General features: G+C 43.0%; 2 protein-coding genes across 3 annotated transcripts in view; both read right to left on the bottom strand.

Moving 5' to 3' along the window:
• snx29 (sorting nexin 29) overlaps positions 1 to 10,942 on the bottom strand; it is a 94,626-nt gene extending 83,684 nt beyond the window's left edge. The window contains exons 1-13 of one of the 2 annotated variants that reach the window (XM_041858803.2): positions 10,478 to 10,942; positions 9,704 to 9,768; positions 8,271 to 8,323; positions 8,016 to 8,140; positions 4,832 to 5,012; positions 4,658 to 4,728; positions 3,957 to 4,226; positions 3,424 to 3,796; positions 3,163 to 3,281; positions 2,766 to 2,859; positions 2,547 to 2,635; positions 969 to 1,032; positions 638 to 766 (exon numbers count right to left, since the gene is read on the bottom strand). In XM_041858803.2, the coding sequence (XP_041714737.2) occupies positions 638 to 766; positions 969 to 1,032; positions 2,547 to 2,635; positions 2,766 to 2,859; positions 3,163 to 3,281; positions 3,424 to 3,796; positions 3,957 to 4,226; positions 4,658 to 4,728; positions 4,832 to 5,012; positions 8,016 to 8,140; positions 8,271 to 8,323; positions 9,704 to 9,768; positions 10,478 to 10,484 (1,640 nt within the window). In that variant the 5' untranslated portion in view covers positions 10,485 to 10,942. The remainder of the gene's footprint in view (positions 1 to 637; positions 767 to 968; positions 1,033 to 2,546; positions 2,636 to 2,765; positions 2,860 to 3,162; positions 3,282 to 3,423; positions 3,797 to 3,956; positions 4,227 to 4,657; positions 4,729 to 4,831; positions 5,013 to 8,015; positions 8,141 to 8,270; positions 8,324 to 9,703; positions 9,769 to 10,477) is intronic. The other variant, XM_041858802.2, reaches the window with a different exon arrangement.
• A 134-nt stretch (positions 10,943 to 11,076) lies between these two features.
• On the bottom strand, positions 11,077 to 12,802 carry LOC121547486 (tumor necrosis factor receptor superfamily member 17). Its single transcript, XM_041858804.2, has 3 exons — positions 12,242 to 12,802; positions 11,825 to 11,968; positions 11,077 to 11,408 (listed from the first exon to the last, which is right to left on the bottom strand). Exons 1-3 carry the CDS (start codon positions 12,357 to 12,359, stop codon positions 11,113 to 11,115), a joined length of 558 nt encoding a protein of 185 aa, XP_041714738.2. The 5' UTR covers positions 12,360 to 12,802; the 3' UTR covers positions 11,077 to 11,112.
• Positions 12,803 to 15,388: the final 2,586 nt, after the last annotated feature.

The raw sequence follows: 15,388 nt of genomic DNA, 5'->3' as shown, positions 1-15,388 counted from the left end.
ATTTAGTTTCTGCTCTGCTAACGTCACTGGGAGAATGGCCGGAGCTCCATGCTGGTAGGGAATAGGCTTTCTCTGCGTGTGTGTATGTGTCTGTGCGTGCAAACATGTGCCTCAGTCAGTCAGTGTTACATACATGTGCGTCAGAAGCATTGCCTCAGTCAGTGTGGGGCCCACGTCTTAACCAGCCCAGTACCCACTCCTCTCACTGTGCTGAATCAATATGGGTACCGCTATGAGAGCAGCTCAGCCCAGCTCACGTCCACTGGGCTTTGTTAGACACACACACAGGGAGGGCTTACTTAACAGCTCCAGTATATTTAGCTACTATTGATCAGATCAGGCCAGATTTGGGTGGAGGATAGCGCTTGAGTCTGAGTGGCTGGAGTTTCCTTTTTGTCTTGAAGGCGCAGAGGAGCGGAAGGACTAAATGACTCAAATATAAAAAGTGCACATCGCAGCATACTCAACCCAAAAAACACACTCATACTCAATTTAACTTCTTAAGACTGTTTCCAGTGAATGTGGGTTTGTCTGTCTCTAACCACCAATATTCCTATTGTAGCACAGGGATAGGAAACCAACTGAGCCATGGGAAGCTGCCATTGGGAACAACAACCACCAGCGATCTGGTACCCACCTCCCCAGAGCCTGGACCTTGGCTGTGTGTCTCTCCTCCAGCTCATCCAGGCGTCTCCTCAGGGCGTCTGTCTCCTGTCTCAGCCCAGCAGAGTGCTCCATCTCCCCATCCAGCAGGCTGCGCAGGGACCTGGAGCCCCGTAGGACACAACAACACAATACTGTTACCATACAGTCACACACACAACAGAACACTGGCATACACTGACAGTCTGCTCACAACACACTGTCTCAGAAAACCCACATACATACATAGCTCTAAATTCAACTTGATTTTTCATGTCAAAGATCAACTCATCCCATCCCACCAACAGTAGCAGAGAGGATCTCACGTGTTCAGTTCATCCAGCTCATCCTTCCTGTTCATCATGGCTACTATGGCCTGGCGGAGCTCCACTGTGGACGGAGGACAGAGACCGTTAACAACACTGAGACAAACAAAACACAGACACAAAATAATATATATCTGTAAAAGTGTTTACTGTTCACATTTCTTTTACTCAGCTCATATTTAAGTCTCATCATTAGCGGAGCTGACTGATACCTAAATACTAACCTGGTTCCATACTGTACTGTGCTGCCTGTAGCCAACTCTTCTGTCGTTGTCATGACGACACACAAGTTAGCTCCAGAACATAGAGCATGGGACCAGCCAGGCTACTAAAATACCACCTCTGCCCAGATACAAACACACTTTAGCACCATACAGTCACAGCACAGCTCTGTATTCACATGACGGATATAGGCTAATTTATAGCACTGAACTGAGAGAAGTAGGTCTATGGAAAAAGGGCCAAGATACGGCAGCCTTATGAATACCAAAGTATTTACTCAATTAAAAGTGAATGAATAATGCAGATCAGCTGTTGGTTCCATTAACAGCAGGAAGCGCGAAGAAGTGGAGCGCGTTTTGGCCCCCGACGCATTTCAAAAAGTAGGTTTACAACCCAAAGTGCCTGGTTGAGGAGGTAAAGAAGAGGAAAGGTAGAGGAGGAGAGCCCCATTATATCTGGAGCTCCCAACTCCACATCAGTGCTCCAGAAATAGGTGTGACATTTACGACAACCATGCGTTCACCACAGGAAGCCAGCACCGGCGATCCATTAAGGAGCTTTATAGAGAGGCACCCCTCTGTTGCACTACAACTGTGTGTGTGCTTGTGCGTATGTGTGTTTGTGTGTGTGTGTGTGTGTGTGAGATGCAAGCAGTGTATGGATTTGGACAATGGTTCCCATTACAGATCCAGTTAAGCAGCAGGTGCCTTTATGTTTTTTTTTTTATACTGCACACAATGTTCCCTATCTGTACACACAAACACAAAAGTGCACACACACAGATCTCCTCTTTTGAGAGCTGCTAATCTTGTGAGTGTTCGACTATAGATGTGCCTGTGGGTCTTCCACAGTGCTTAAAGACAGACCGCCACACTCAGATCCCCTGCCCTAACTCACATTACAGGCTTAGTGTGGTCTACATACTGGGAACACTTTGCATCAATATGAGCATCAGCCAGGCTACCCTCTGCTATGCTTTAGGAAATTACGCAAATCACGTTCTGGAGTCGAAAACAGAGACAGCGTGTAAACTGTTGACTGAATCAGGGCATTTTACATTCCAGGAAGTTTTGAAAGACAGTAGAGCTGACGAAATGTGGATTAATGATGTGTGTTGTTTACAGAAATGTAATCTATCAAAGAAGACATGATTTTCTGAGTGTATCGTTCTGTTTCAGTCATATCATCCTTTGTTACGGTAAACTGTAGGCTACCATTTGAGTACACAGAGGCACACTGATACTGAATCAGCAGTGCCATCTCCTGGTTGAATAAGGAAATGATCATCATACTGGATTCCCTTCTTATTACCAAACACATAATAATAATAACATATGTAGAGTATACCACACACACCCACTGTCATGGACTCTGGTAGACCTGGCGTGGCATTGGGCAGCACACTGGAGAGAGGTGCATTTTGGACCGGCGGGCTGGGCTCCAAGCTGTAACACCACAGAGAGAGAGAGGTTACATGCATATCTCCAACCAATAACTCAAGACTATTGCAGTGAATGCGGTTTTCCTCCCTCCCTTGTTAAGATGATGCTAATGTAAAATGGATTGATAACTTACTTGAACCGTAGCTGGGATCTGGTCTCGTAGTCGCCGACTGGACCTGTGGAATCTGTCTGTACAGGAAATGCAACTGTATCCTCCACTGAGCCGACTAAAACAAAATGAAAGTGAAAACCAATGAGAGTGAGAGAGAGAAAGTACGTAAATGCTGACAAATCTGTCTGGGTTTAATGCTTTCCATGTACACTTCCATTTTCTCATGAGCTTCATCTCTAAACAACCTCGCCCACTATTCTCTTTTAACACCAGTCTGATGTTGCTATAGAAACTATCCCCAAAAATGAACACTATGAACCAACACATTATAACCAAACTTCTGTGGTTGTGTAAGAAATGACTGGTGGGCCAAGAGGACTGGGTTGAGAAACACTGCTGTAGAGGAGAGGAGCCTCACCTGGCTGAGAGTAGGAGTGGCTGGGGGCCACAGGGATGAGGATGTCTGAACTGCCATTATCAGTCATGGCCTGCAGTGGGCTCCACGTTGACACACTGGATAGGCTCCCCACCACCACTCTGTAAACACACACACACGTTACAACACAGATAAAGTACACCTGTTTATATCAATACTTGTTTAGGAGTTTCTCTCCCTGCTTATTGTATAGTTAAGAAAGTGCTAGATTATGTATAATCATTAGTCTCCATGGTTACTCACTGGTCAGCGCTGGCCGTGTCATGAAAGGGGCTCTGTGGCTGTGGCCTACTCTTGTATACCTCTTCCTCTTCCTCCTCCTCCTCATTATCAATAATCTTGGTGTCAGGCAGAGCTCTGGAGAAAGGAGGAGACCCGGCCCAGCTGACTATCCCAGGCTCGGGCAGCCCGTTCTGGAGAGGCGAGAGGGAGAAGGAGGGCTCCAGTGGGTCAATACCCTCCTCCAGACTGACCTGAGGAGTAGTGGTGCTCTTCCTGAGAGTGACAGCCCCCCCCTCCTCCTCCTCGTCCTCCGCTCCCCCATCCAGGTCGTGGTCGAAGGAGATGATGTTGGTGATTTTCTTTCTCCTCCGTCGCTCCTTCCTCAGGCCAGAGTCTGGAGCGGAGTGCGAAAACATGTAGTCATTTTAATCTCCATGTTTGTTGGCGTATTATTCTTTCCCTAAGTAATGATATGAATAGAACTGAATATAAATAATTGGTTATATGCACTGTCCCCCGCTGTGTCTGATTTCATTGTAATTTCTCCTCCCTACCTGTGGAGACGCTGCGTGGCAGGACAGGCAATGGGTCTGAGGATCCGTCAGGGCGGTGGGTGGGGGTGAAGCCTGGCACCACAGCGGTGGCGGTGCTGATCTCCCGGAGTAGAGTGCTCACCCCCTGCGTAGACTCCTTCCATAGACTCCCTATGCCCTGGGTGGACTCCTTCAGGAGGTGGCTCACGGAGGAGGAGGAGCCGCCCGCCCGGGTCACACCGTTCAGGTCTGTGTTGTCGATGTTGATGGCAAACAGGATGGAGTTTAGTCCTGTGTGAAGGGTGGAGAGAGAGGAGAGGATCTAGTTAGTAGTCATTCACACAGCACTACTAGTGGTAGTGGATAAGGTGAGTTGGTTCCCCCCAACTTACAATGTATAGCTCCCTGAGAATTGGAAAAGTGCTATATAAATCCAAATCCATCAGCACTGCACTACACACAGTAGGTGGGTAAACTCCGATTGCCGGTCGCGGTGAAAAAAGTAACACTCCCTATACTTTCAATGCATCTTCCCGTAAATTAAAAATAAAAAAGGTGAGTAAACAGCGTTTACGTGCGTTCACCCTCCACTACAACACTGACTGCACATCACACAGGGAATAAGTGACTCAACTGTGACTCATGGCTTACTGTAAAGTAGCTCTCTGAATGGCAGAGACATGAATGTGTGTTCACCACAGGAATCAGAGTCATGCTCTCACCTGCAGCCATGGTGGGCAGCATGCTGGCTCGCTCCTCGTCCAGAATAAACGCCCAGTCTTCATAGAAGGTGCTAGAAAACACAAAGAAATAAGATATACTGGCAAGAAAGGTCCACACTCCACACACACTGACCTGAGATAAATACAGACGCACAAACAGACACACACTCTTACCTGAGGCGTATGCGGTCTGCGAGCATCGTGTGTAGGTAGCGTTCTAGTGAGTGTTCGTTGAGGGCACAGCGGAGCCAGGCGCGGCCACGGCCCAGCTCAGAGAAGATGTGTCTCAGGGAGTAGAACCGCTGCAGCTCATGGCGGTTCAGATGCTCCTTCACATAGAACCAGAACGTCAGCTCTGAGAGAGACAGAGAGAGAGACAGAGAGAGAGAGAGAGAGAGAGAGAAAGAGAGATGCACCAAAAAGAAAGTGAATGTCCACTGCTTGCTACTCCCAAGATCTATATCCTCTAACACAGCTAGAATTTGAACTCATTTCTACACCATTAAAGCCGTTTCTTACCAACTGAAGCTTCTGAATGGCCATGTCAAAGGTCAGAGATCAAAAGGTCAGAGAGCAGCCACTAGAAGCTTAAAGATAATCTAAGTCATCACAGTTCTAAACCATCATATTCATCCACTGACTAATTAGCAATGTTTCACACCTTCTTCCTTTTCCTCAGTTTGTCATCAAGACCTCAGCAACTCCCCAGAGGATAGAGTCACACAACACATCACCTATTGGCCAACAGAGTTTTCACTCTTTTTATAACCTCCAACTTGCAAGACAGTTTGAAAGTCTGTTCGCTGTAAGTTTTCAAGTTCTTGATAATTAGTGTGAATAACTGCTATGGAGGTCTCTCTTTAGCATAGCATTACCATATGGCCTTAGAACAATGTGTTATACAACAGCCTATTTCAGTCTGTAGCACTGGACTTATTAAACACTCATTATGGTAGCTGTGTCCCAGAGATCTCTCTCTATCATCACCAGGGCTTTGTTAACTGGGACAGGAAGGGCTAAGGGAGAGGCCCAATAAACTTTTTTTAAATCTATAAACTTGAAGTATTGTAATTTCCCAAATACATAGTCTATACATCTAAAAACATTAATGCAATGTAAAAACAAGTTGACAGAGGTTAAAGTGTGCTTTCTCAATTTACCCAATTTTTCCAACCGTTACTTTAGACAAAATCAAGATGTCTTTTGTATGAAAAATCTTAAAATTACAGCTTATTTTTAGCAAATTCAGAATTTGCGATTAATCGTAATTAATCACAGCAAACCCTGCAATTAACTCGATTAAATGTTTTAATCGTTTGACAGCCCTAATTATAATAACATCTGGCCCACTGACACCTCTTTTAAAACTTGTTCAGCCAGCCAAGTATCAGCAAGAGGTCGAAGTAGATCAGTATAGCACCCATCTGAACTAAATTGCACCTTTCAAAAAAGTTAAATCACAATCAGAATTATCTGTTTGAATTTTACCACTGCTTCTTTTAAGAAACCACAACAGGTGCTGTGCTGCCCTCGGAGAGAACGAGAGAGAGAGAGAATTTCCTTTCTTGTAGTTTTTGACTAAATCTGTTGCATAACCATCTGGTTTCACAGCCAGTATCTGCACCTGGTTTCTCTATCAGTCGTCCTACAGCATCTGTTTCCTGCATGGAGAGTAGACCCTCATCACGGCCGTTCTCTCCTACTGAGGTGAGTACAGTATTCTCAGGTCCCCAGTTTCCCAGGCTAATATTAGGTATGCTCCTTTTTTTGTTTTTATAGCACCTTGCACTTGTACCTTTTCTATTCTTTCGAACATGGATTAAATTAAGTACATTATTTTAGCATCTCGGCCTCCTTTGGTTATTCCTTTTCACGGTTTGAGTGCGAGTAGCTTTTCAACTCTACTAATATTAGGCTGTTACTAGGGAAGTCGAATGAATGGGCTGCTGCACGGTCACTATGGGGAGCTCTTTCTAGAGCCCCCGGTTAAATTAAGAGCCTTTTTAAAATCTCTAAATGGTTAAACTAGTGAGAAATACATGTGATTATTGAAAAAATCTGAGAGTTTGCTCAATTTACTATCATCCTAAATTAAGATATTGAATTACTTTGCCATATCGAATTAATGTATATTACGCTACTTTCCATGATGTGGACAGTATGTGTTAGTACATTACACAAGCTGACGTTTTGACCACCTCAAATTGGGAGAATTACATATCCTTTTTACCTCAGATTGGTGATGTTAGTTTAAAAATGTATAGTCAACACGATGACACAAGATCAATTGCTTAAAACAGATCAATATATTTGGTTTTGTACTGTTAATTTTGTCATACTCACTGGGGGTCGCAGGACTTAGAACGCAGATATAATTTTATTTCTCAAATGGCACAGATAGTTCGGGGAGGTATCGCTATAAATGTTGCTGGCCACACACCAATACACTGATTTGACAGACAAATTATCACTTAAATAGCAGCCAACCGTTGTCACTGTTTATATCCTATGGGGGGTCATGATTTGTTGACGTTAACTAACAGAAAAAGTGGTTTGTTCCCTTTTCCATGATGGCAGCCTCCCAAAATCAACATCCGCCATCCCAAAATGTAGATATAAGCCTTCTACAAGTTCTCATCTAACCAACCATGTATAGGTTATTCCATGTGGCCTTTGAATAGTGCTAGTTTAAACAGCACTACACCCCAAAAGTTTGCCCCCTGTTCTATTGACTTCAGCGTGATATCGATGGAAGTGATTAACAAAAAAAGTGTTGCGTTACACTTACCGCGTTTGCGACCCACTTGAATCAAAATGCAACACTTCAAAATGTAGCTAGATGTCTTCTACAAATTGTCTATGTGCAACCTCATCTCCCCCCTCTCGCTCAATTGATTTCAACATGATAATCGAAGAGAACATTGGATATTGATTTGGACTCTTTAAAACTGTCTTTTGACATTAGGCTATTTATCAATATGCCTTGTCAACAAGAAGCAGCGACAGCATCAATTTCAACTTAAGTTTAAGGAATATAAATGGAACTTTCAACATAAATTTCCAATAGTATTGTACTTAATCAGGTAGAAACTGCTGAATGAATCCAAAAACGTGCTGTGATTGATTTATTTTGATGATATACCAGAAAATCACCCAAACGGGTTTGCCCACTATTTCTACCATGGTGACTGCAGTGGTTCTTATAGTCTGACTCAGAGTCATATAGCTCTGGTCTGACCTAATCTTCAAGGACCCCTGAAGGGCCCCCAGTGCAGATAAAGATCACCAGTACTTCCTGGAAAAACTTTTTTATACTTCATATCACTGACTAATCTGTTTCCAGGTCATGTGACTGTACCTGCTTCAGTCTTGCTGGTGAATCCTGCGGCCTGCTTAATGGCAGCAGCAGTGAGAGCCAGGCCTTTACTCTTCCTCAGGCCATGCTGGAGGACAGCCTCAAACTGAGCACACAAACAGATCACCCTACAGGGGAGATACAAATACCAACATTACAATACATCACACATACGCATTCTACATAACACGCATTACACACACATACACACAAATCAGTAAATCATATCAGTTTTATTATAATAATGCACATTGGTACCTGCTGTCTAAATCTGAGGCAATCTCCTTTCTTCCTCCAAAGCGGATTTGGCACTGAAGAGACATGAAGAATGAAGATGACATGGCTTTCAAAATAACTATGATGCAACACTTTTACTTCCTCAATGGTAGCCTGCCAGCTAGAGTCCACAACATCAAACCAGGTCGAGGAACAACACAATGTGCACAGTATTATGCCTTATAAACAATAGAAAGATTATAAGTTCACTGTAATTACACTGTAAAAGCACATCATTATGACAGTTTATGATTATATGACTAATTTGACCATAGCCGTAATGCACTCCTCTTCAGTGGAGATTATCCATAGAAGAGGGCAATGGGGCAGCTAACATAACCTGTCCTTTCACGTACAGGGCAGCTAACATAACCTGTCCTTTCACGTACAGGGCAGCTAACATAACCTGTCCTGACACGTACAGTGCAGCTAACATAACCTGTCCTGACACGTACAGTGCAGCTAACATAACCTGTCCTGACACGTACAGGGCAGCTAACATAACCTGTCCTGACACGTACAGGTCAGCTAACATAACCTGTCCTGACACGTACAGGGCAGCTAACATAACCTGTCCTGACACGTACAGGTCAGCTAACATAACCTGTCCTGACACGTACAGGGCAGCTAACATAACCTGTCCTGACACGTACAGTGCAGCTAACATAACCTGTCCTGACACGTACAGTGCAGCTAACATAACCTGTCCTGACACGTACAGGGCAGCTAACATAACCTGTCCTGACACTTACAGTGCAGCTAACATAACCTGTCCTGACACTTACAGTGCAGCTAACATAACCTGTCCTGACACGTACAGGGCAGCTAACATAACCTGTCCTGACACGTACAGGGCAGCTAACATAACCTGTCCTGACACTTACAGTGCAGCTAACATAACCTGTCCTGACACATACAGGGCAGCTAACATAACCTGTCCTGACACATACAGTGCAGCTAACATAACCTGTCCTGACACATACAGGGCAGCTAACATAACCTGTCCTGACACGTACAGTGCAGGTATAAATGTTGCTGAGTGTTATGATTGTTGTGACCCTTCACCTAATCTCTCATGGACAGATCTACATAAACATAACTGGTACCGACAGTAGAATCTGTCGGGAAGGAATGGGATGCGTGGGATAACGAGCTGTAGTAGTTCCAATGTTTGTGTTTTTCCATCACTGGTTATTTGGACAAATCACAATTTTGCAGGTGTTAACATCTTTTGAATTTCAGAAGGGGAGGAGACATTCGGCCTGTAACATGCAAAGAGAGAGGGTGGAGCTCCTCGTTCCAGTTCCACTCCTCGTTAAATCTCTTCTCTTAACATGTATGGACCCAGAACTTAATCGAGAAGCTGATCAATTATGCAAGACTTCAGTTCTGGGTTAACCGAGATTACCCTTCACCTGTTTGACTGCGTCCAGCAGCCTCTCTAGCAGGTGTTGTCTCTTTGCGTCATTCTGCTGAGGGCCTGGAAAGGACAAGGAGGACAATCATACAAACATGACTGTCTGTCAGTTTGGTAATCTCATCTCAGATTTCTGTCCTAGGAGTGACTAGCCTGCATAATGGACAAGTACTTTCTGGCTAAATCACAGAGCTGTACAACAATTTCACCAAGCTTATCAGAAATGTATACAATGATGTGTTCCACAATGAAAAATATGATTTGATCAAATATATCTTTATTCTACCGTAGGAAAGTGACATAACACATATTGGAGATACTGTAATAACAATAAAAGGTTGTTGTAATAAGTATTCACCAACAAATACATGCAGTTTGTTAAGAAGGCACTACCTTGGAGAAAGTTATGGGCAAGATGAAGTTGGTCAGGACTCAGGAGCAATAACAAAATAGGTCTAATATGGTTAGAGTTCTCTCTTTGATGTATCAACAATTTATTTCTTTATGACTTCTATGGTGTCATGCAGTCAAGCCATAACTCGATTTGCATGAGGAGATTCAAGATACCCGCGGGAAGAAAGTCATAATCTATCCTTTACACCTGCTTGAACTCATGATGAGAATTATGCGTTGTCATCCATTCTAAACCTCCTTGTTTTAATAGGCCTATATGTGCGCAAAACAGACAAAAGTCACGTAATAAGCCAAAGCCAGATTTCAACTGGTGATGGTAAAACAAAAAGTTCATGTTTTTTTTTTAGCTACAACTCACCGTTCATTCTGTCAGTCCGAGTCGTTAGTGTTGTTGTTGACACACCACATGTAAACTAGTTCATAGCTCTTCAGTTCGACATGATGGAAATCCAGAATTATATTGTTATTCTGTACGAACCGAACCCCGGGAGGCAGAGAGCACTACTTCCATGATGCCGCCCTCCCTTCTTCCCATCAACACAACCGCGGTCCGTAGCCCACTGTTGCGCGTGTCGGCTGGAACTACAGAGGCCTGCGAGTAGCCGTTTATCACTATCGCTATAAGAGTTAAACCGAGTCACATTTGTCGATCAAATGTTTGACTAACAAACCCAGAAGCAGTTGTAGTTTCAGTGACTGGACTGTCGTGGCTCTGGTTAATCGTTTAGTTGTAACAAAATTAATGTATTGTGACACTGGTGCCACTGCCACTGCCTGCAAAGCGAAACAGCGTCGGCGCTGCAGGTCACATGACCAGACACACTGTTGTCATATGATAAGATAGGGGTGGTGTGGGATCTGTAGTTCATTAATATGACCTCTGTTAAACATTCACTTGTTTTCAAACACGTTCATTGATAGTTTTCTCTTTATATGGCAAGCAGTGTGTGTGTGTGTGTGTGTGTGTGTGTGTGTGTGTGTAGACTAGAGACATCAAGCTACAAAGCCAGACCTCCACAACCCCAATGTCTTTCCCTCTGTAATTTCATCTGTGTGGTTAAAGATCTCTACTGTCTTGGTTGTGACCAGTATGGTGGTGCCCTCCTCAGTGGAAGGGACAGGCAAGTTGGAGTTGCAGTCAGGAGTCTGGCTGTATGTTCCCTCCTGGAGAACCATGGCTCCAGCTCCACTCGTCAAGCTGTCCTGTCCCATGATAAACACTGTCTGCTCAGGGACATCATCAGAGACCCTCTCAGTCCTGGGACACTCTGCTTCCTGTAGTCGTGATACTGGGAGATAACATTGATGTGAGTTACATACTGTATAATAGAGATATAGGGTTAGGCAATGTATTGGGTATAGTCACAAGGATATGCATTAGATTTAAAAAAGTGTAGTTCTTCACAGAGTTTTTACATTTGACTTATCATGAATGGAGGAGAATTTCCATTCATCACAAGTAATGAGTGAATCAATCACAAATCAGATGTGGAAGCATTGTCACGTATTGTGACAGACAGGCATAACCTGTGTGCCTACTGCTAACAGCGAATCACTGTATAATAATTTCCCATCATATGAAATGTGAAAGCAAGCGTTGTGATATTATGACTGACAGGCAGATACTGTAACCTGTCTGCTGATAACAGCCCATCACTATATAACCACATATCACTTCCCTATGCTTCTTTTTGTTTTATCTTACATTTGTTCCTTGGGAAACGTCTGCATGTCTTCTTCCTCAGTACCTGCAGCAGCAGCAGGAGAGTAGTAAAAGCACACAGGAACACAAACAGCCAGACCAGGGTCAGACGAATGTTGAACGGCTCAGGGGCTTTGCTCTCTGATGCTGGACAGGTTAACAACAGAAAAACATATGTTCATAATGTTCATACTATATCCTACACTGGGCCAGCTTCATTTGTCTATGCTTCCTTCGCTTGAGTATAAGGACTAACAATACAATGTCTCACAAAACAATTCAGATGCCAATATTTATAACAATGCTCAAACATATTCTATAACAATACAAATAAAATCATGTTTATTCATGTACAGCTGCATTGTAATTTCAGAACTCAAATGATCAAAATTAGAAATGTAAAAACAGTATTGTACTTACATTGAGTACAGTATGTTGTGCAAACCCTGGGCGGTGAATTGCATCGTAAATAGCATTGTTTACACTCCTCGATTAGCCCATCATAGTAGTATCCCAGTCCACACTGTCCTTCTGACATAGCAATACAGTATAAGACAATCAAGAATACGATCTGAAATAGATGCTAAAATGGTGTACTTTCCAGATTCAGTGACTGAGATTGACTGGGCAGTTATGGGGGCCTGGTTTTAAAAGAGAATACATAATATGTAAATAATGTGTAATGTAGGGGAAATCCCTCTGCTACACAGAGTCTGGTGAGATTTCAGAACGAGAGAGGAACTACACCCACAGCACGAGGGTGTTATTCACCACAGAAAGTAGGTAAATACACTGAGTACCCCCAAAACTCCATCCCACCGAAACAGACTGAAATTTAATGCTGTCTTTTAAACAGCTCTTACACTCAAACGAATTATAATTTTCACAATTTCACAATATAATTCCAACCCCATAGTGTGCCATCAGAAAGTATTCACACCCATTGACTTTTTCCACATTTTCTTGTGTTACAAAGTGGGATTCAAATGGATTTAATTGTCATTTTTTGTCAACGATCTTCACAAAATACTCTGTAATGTCAAAGTGGAATTCTAAAATCATGAAAAATAAAACACTAATATATCTATTAGTGTAAGTATTCAACCCCCTGAGTCAATACATGTTAGAATCCCCTTTGCCAGCGATTACAGCTTTGAGTCTTTCTATAAGTCTCTAAGAGCTTTCCACACCTGGACTGTGCAACATTTGCCCATTATTCTTTTTAAAATTCTTTAAGCTTTGTCAAATTGGTTGTTGATCATTGCTAGACAACTATTTTCAGGTCTTGCCATAGATTTTCAAGCAGATTTAAGTCAAAACTGTAACTCGGCCACTTAGGAACATTCACTGCCTTCTTGGTAAGCAACTCCAGTGTAGATTTGGCCTTGTGTTTTAGCTTATTGTCCTGCTGAAAGGTGAATTAATCTCCCAGTGTCTGATGGAAAGAAGACTGAACCAGGTTTTCCTCTAGGATTTTGCCTGTGCTTACCTCCATTTCATTTATTTTTTATCCTGAAAAACTCCCCTGTCCTTATTGACTACAAGCATACAGTGGGGAAAAAAAAGTATTTAGTCAGCCACCAATTGTGCAAGTTCTCCCACTTAAAAAGATGAGAGAGGCCTGTAATTTTCATCATAGGTACACGTCAACTATGACAGACAAAATGAGAAAATAAAATCCAGAAAATCACATTGTAGGATTTTTAATGAATTTATTTGCAAATTATGGTGGAAAATAAGTATTTGGTCAATAACAAAAGTTTCTCAATACTTTGTTATATACCCTTTGTTGGCAATGACACAGGTCAAACGTTTTCTGTAAGTCTTCACAAGGTTTTCACACACTGTTGCTGGTATTTTGGCCCATTCCTCCATGCAGATCTCCTCTAGAGCAGTGATGTTTTGGGGCTGTCGCTGGGCAACACAGACTTTCAACTCCCTCCAAAGATTTTCTATGGGGTTGAGATCTGGAGACTGGCTAGGCCACTCCAGGACCTTGAAATGCTTCTTCACGAAGTCACTCCTTCGTTGCCCGGGCGGTGTGTTTGGGATCATTGTCATGCTGAAAGACCCAGCCACGTTTCATCTTCAATGCCCTTGCTGATGGAAGGAGGTTTTCACTCAAAATCTCACGATACATGGCCCCATTCATTCTTTCCTTTACACGGATCAGTCGTCCTGGTCCCTTTGCAGAAAAACAGCCCCAAAGCATGATGTTTCCACCCCCATGCTTCACAGTAGGTATGGTGTTCTTTGGATGCAACTCAGCATTCTTTGTCCTCCAAACACGACGAGTTGAGTTTTTACCAAAAAGTTCTATTTTGATTTCATCTGACCATATGACATTCTCCCAATCCTCTTCTGGATCATCCAAATGCACTCTAGCAAACTTCAGACGGGCCTGGACATGTACTGGCTTAAGCAGGGGGACACGTCTGGCACTGCAGGATTTGAGTCCCTGGCGGCGTAGTGTGTTACTGATGGTAGGCTTTGTTACTTTGGTCCCAGCTCTCTGCAGGTCATTCACTAGGTCCCCCGTGTGGTTCTGGGATTTTTGCTCACCGTTCTTGTGATCATTTTGACCCCACGGGGTGAGATCTTGCGTGGAGCCCCAGATCGAGGGAGATTATCAGTGGTCTTGTATGTCTTCCATTTCCTAATAATTGCTCCCACAGTTGATTTCTTCAAACCAAGCTGCTTACCTATTGCAGATTCAGTCTTCCCAGCCTGGTGCAGGTCTACAATTTTGTTTCTGGTGTCCTTTGACAGCTCTTTGGTCTTGGCCATAGTGGAGTTTGGAGTGTGACTGTTTGAGGTTGTGGACAGGTGTCTTTTATACTGAACACAAGTTCAAACAGGTGCCATTAATACAGGTAACGAGTGGAGGACAGAGGAGCCTCTTAAAGAAGAAGTTACAGGTCTGTGAGAGCCAGAAATCTTGCTTGTTTGTAGGTGACCAAATACTTATTTTCCACCATAATTAGCAAATAAATTCATTAAAAATCCTACAATGTGATTTTCTGGAAAGATTTTTCTCAATTTGTCTGTCATAGTTGACGTGTACCTATGATGAAAATTACAGGCCTCTCTCATCTTTTTAAGTGGGAGAACTTGCACAATTGGTGGCTGACTAAATACTTTTTTCCCCCACTGTACCCATAAGATGATGCAGCCACCAATATGCTTGAAAATATGGAGAGTGGTACTCAGTAATGTGTTGTATTGGATTTGCCCCAAACATAACACTTTATATTCAGGACAAAAAGTTAATTGCTTTGCCACATTTTTTGCAGTATTACTTTAGTGCCTTGTTGTAAACAGAATGCATGTTTTGGAATATTTTTATTCTGTACAGGCTTCCTTCTTCTCACTCTGTCAATTAGGTTAGTATTGTGGAGTAACTACGATGTTGTTGATCCATCCTCAGTTTTCTCCAGTCACAGCCATTAACTCTGTAACGGTTTTAAAGTCACCATTGGCCTCAACATGAAATCCCTGAGCAGTTTCCTTCCTCTCCGGCAACTGAGTTAGGCAGGACGCCTGTATCTTTGTATAACTTCCTCCCAA

Source organism: Coregonus clupeaformis, chromosome 31 (genome assembly GCF_020615455.1).
Source record: "Coregonus clupeaformis isolate EN_2021a chromosome 31, ASM2061545v1, whole genome shotgun sequence".
Taxonomy (NCBI): domain Eukaryota; kingdom Metazoa; phylum Chordata; class Actinopteri; order Salmoniformes; family Salmonidae; genus Coregonus; species Coregonus clupeaformis.
Note: the sequence above shows the minus strand (reverse complement) of the source record. Positions and strands in the feature narration are given on the sequence as shown.

Bases quoted from the DNA above. Each gene is read 5' to 3' on its own strand.
- LOC121547486 (XM_041858804.2), bottom strand. From the start codon at position 12,359: ATGTCAGAAGGACAGTGTGGACTGGGATACTACTATGATGGGCTAATC. The intron at 11,969-12,241 runs GTAAGTACAATA...TAACCTGTCCAG, and splicing joins CACAACATACTGTACTCAAT to CATCAGAGAGCAAAGCCCCT. The intron at 11,409-11,824 runs GTAAGATAAAAC...GTTATCTCCCAG, and splicing joins ACGTTTCCCAAGGAACAAAT to TATCACGACTACAGGAAGCA.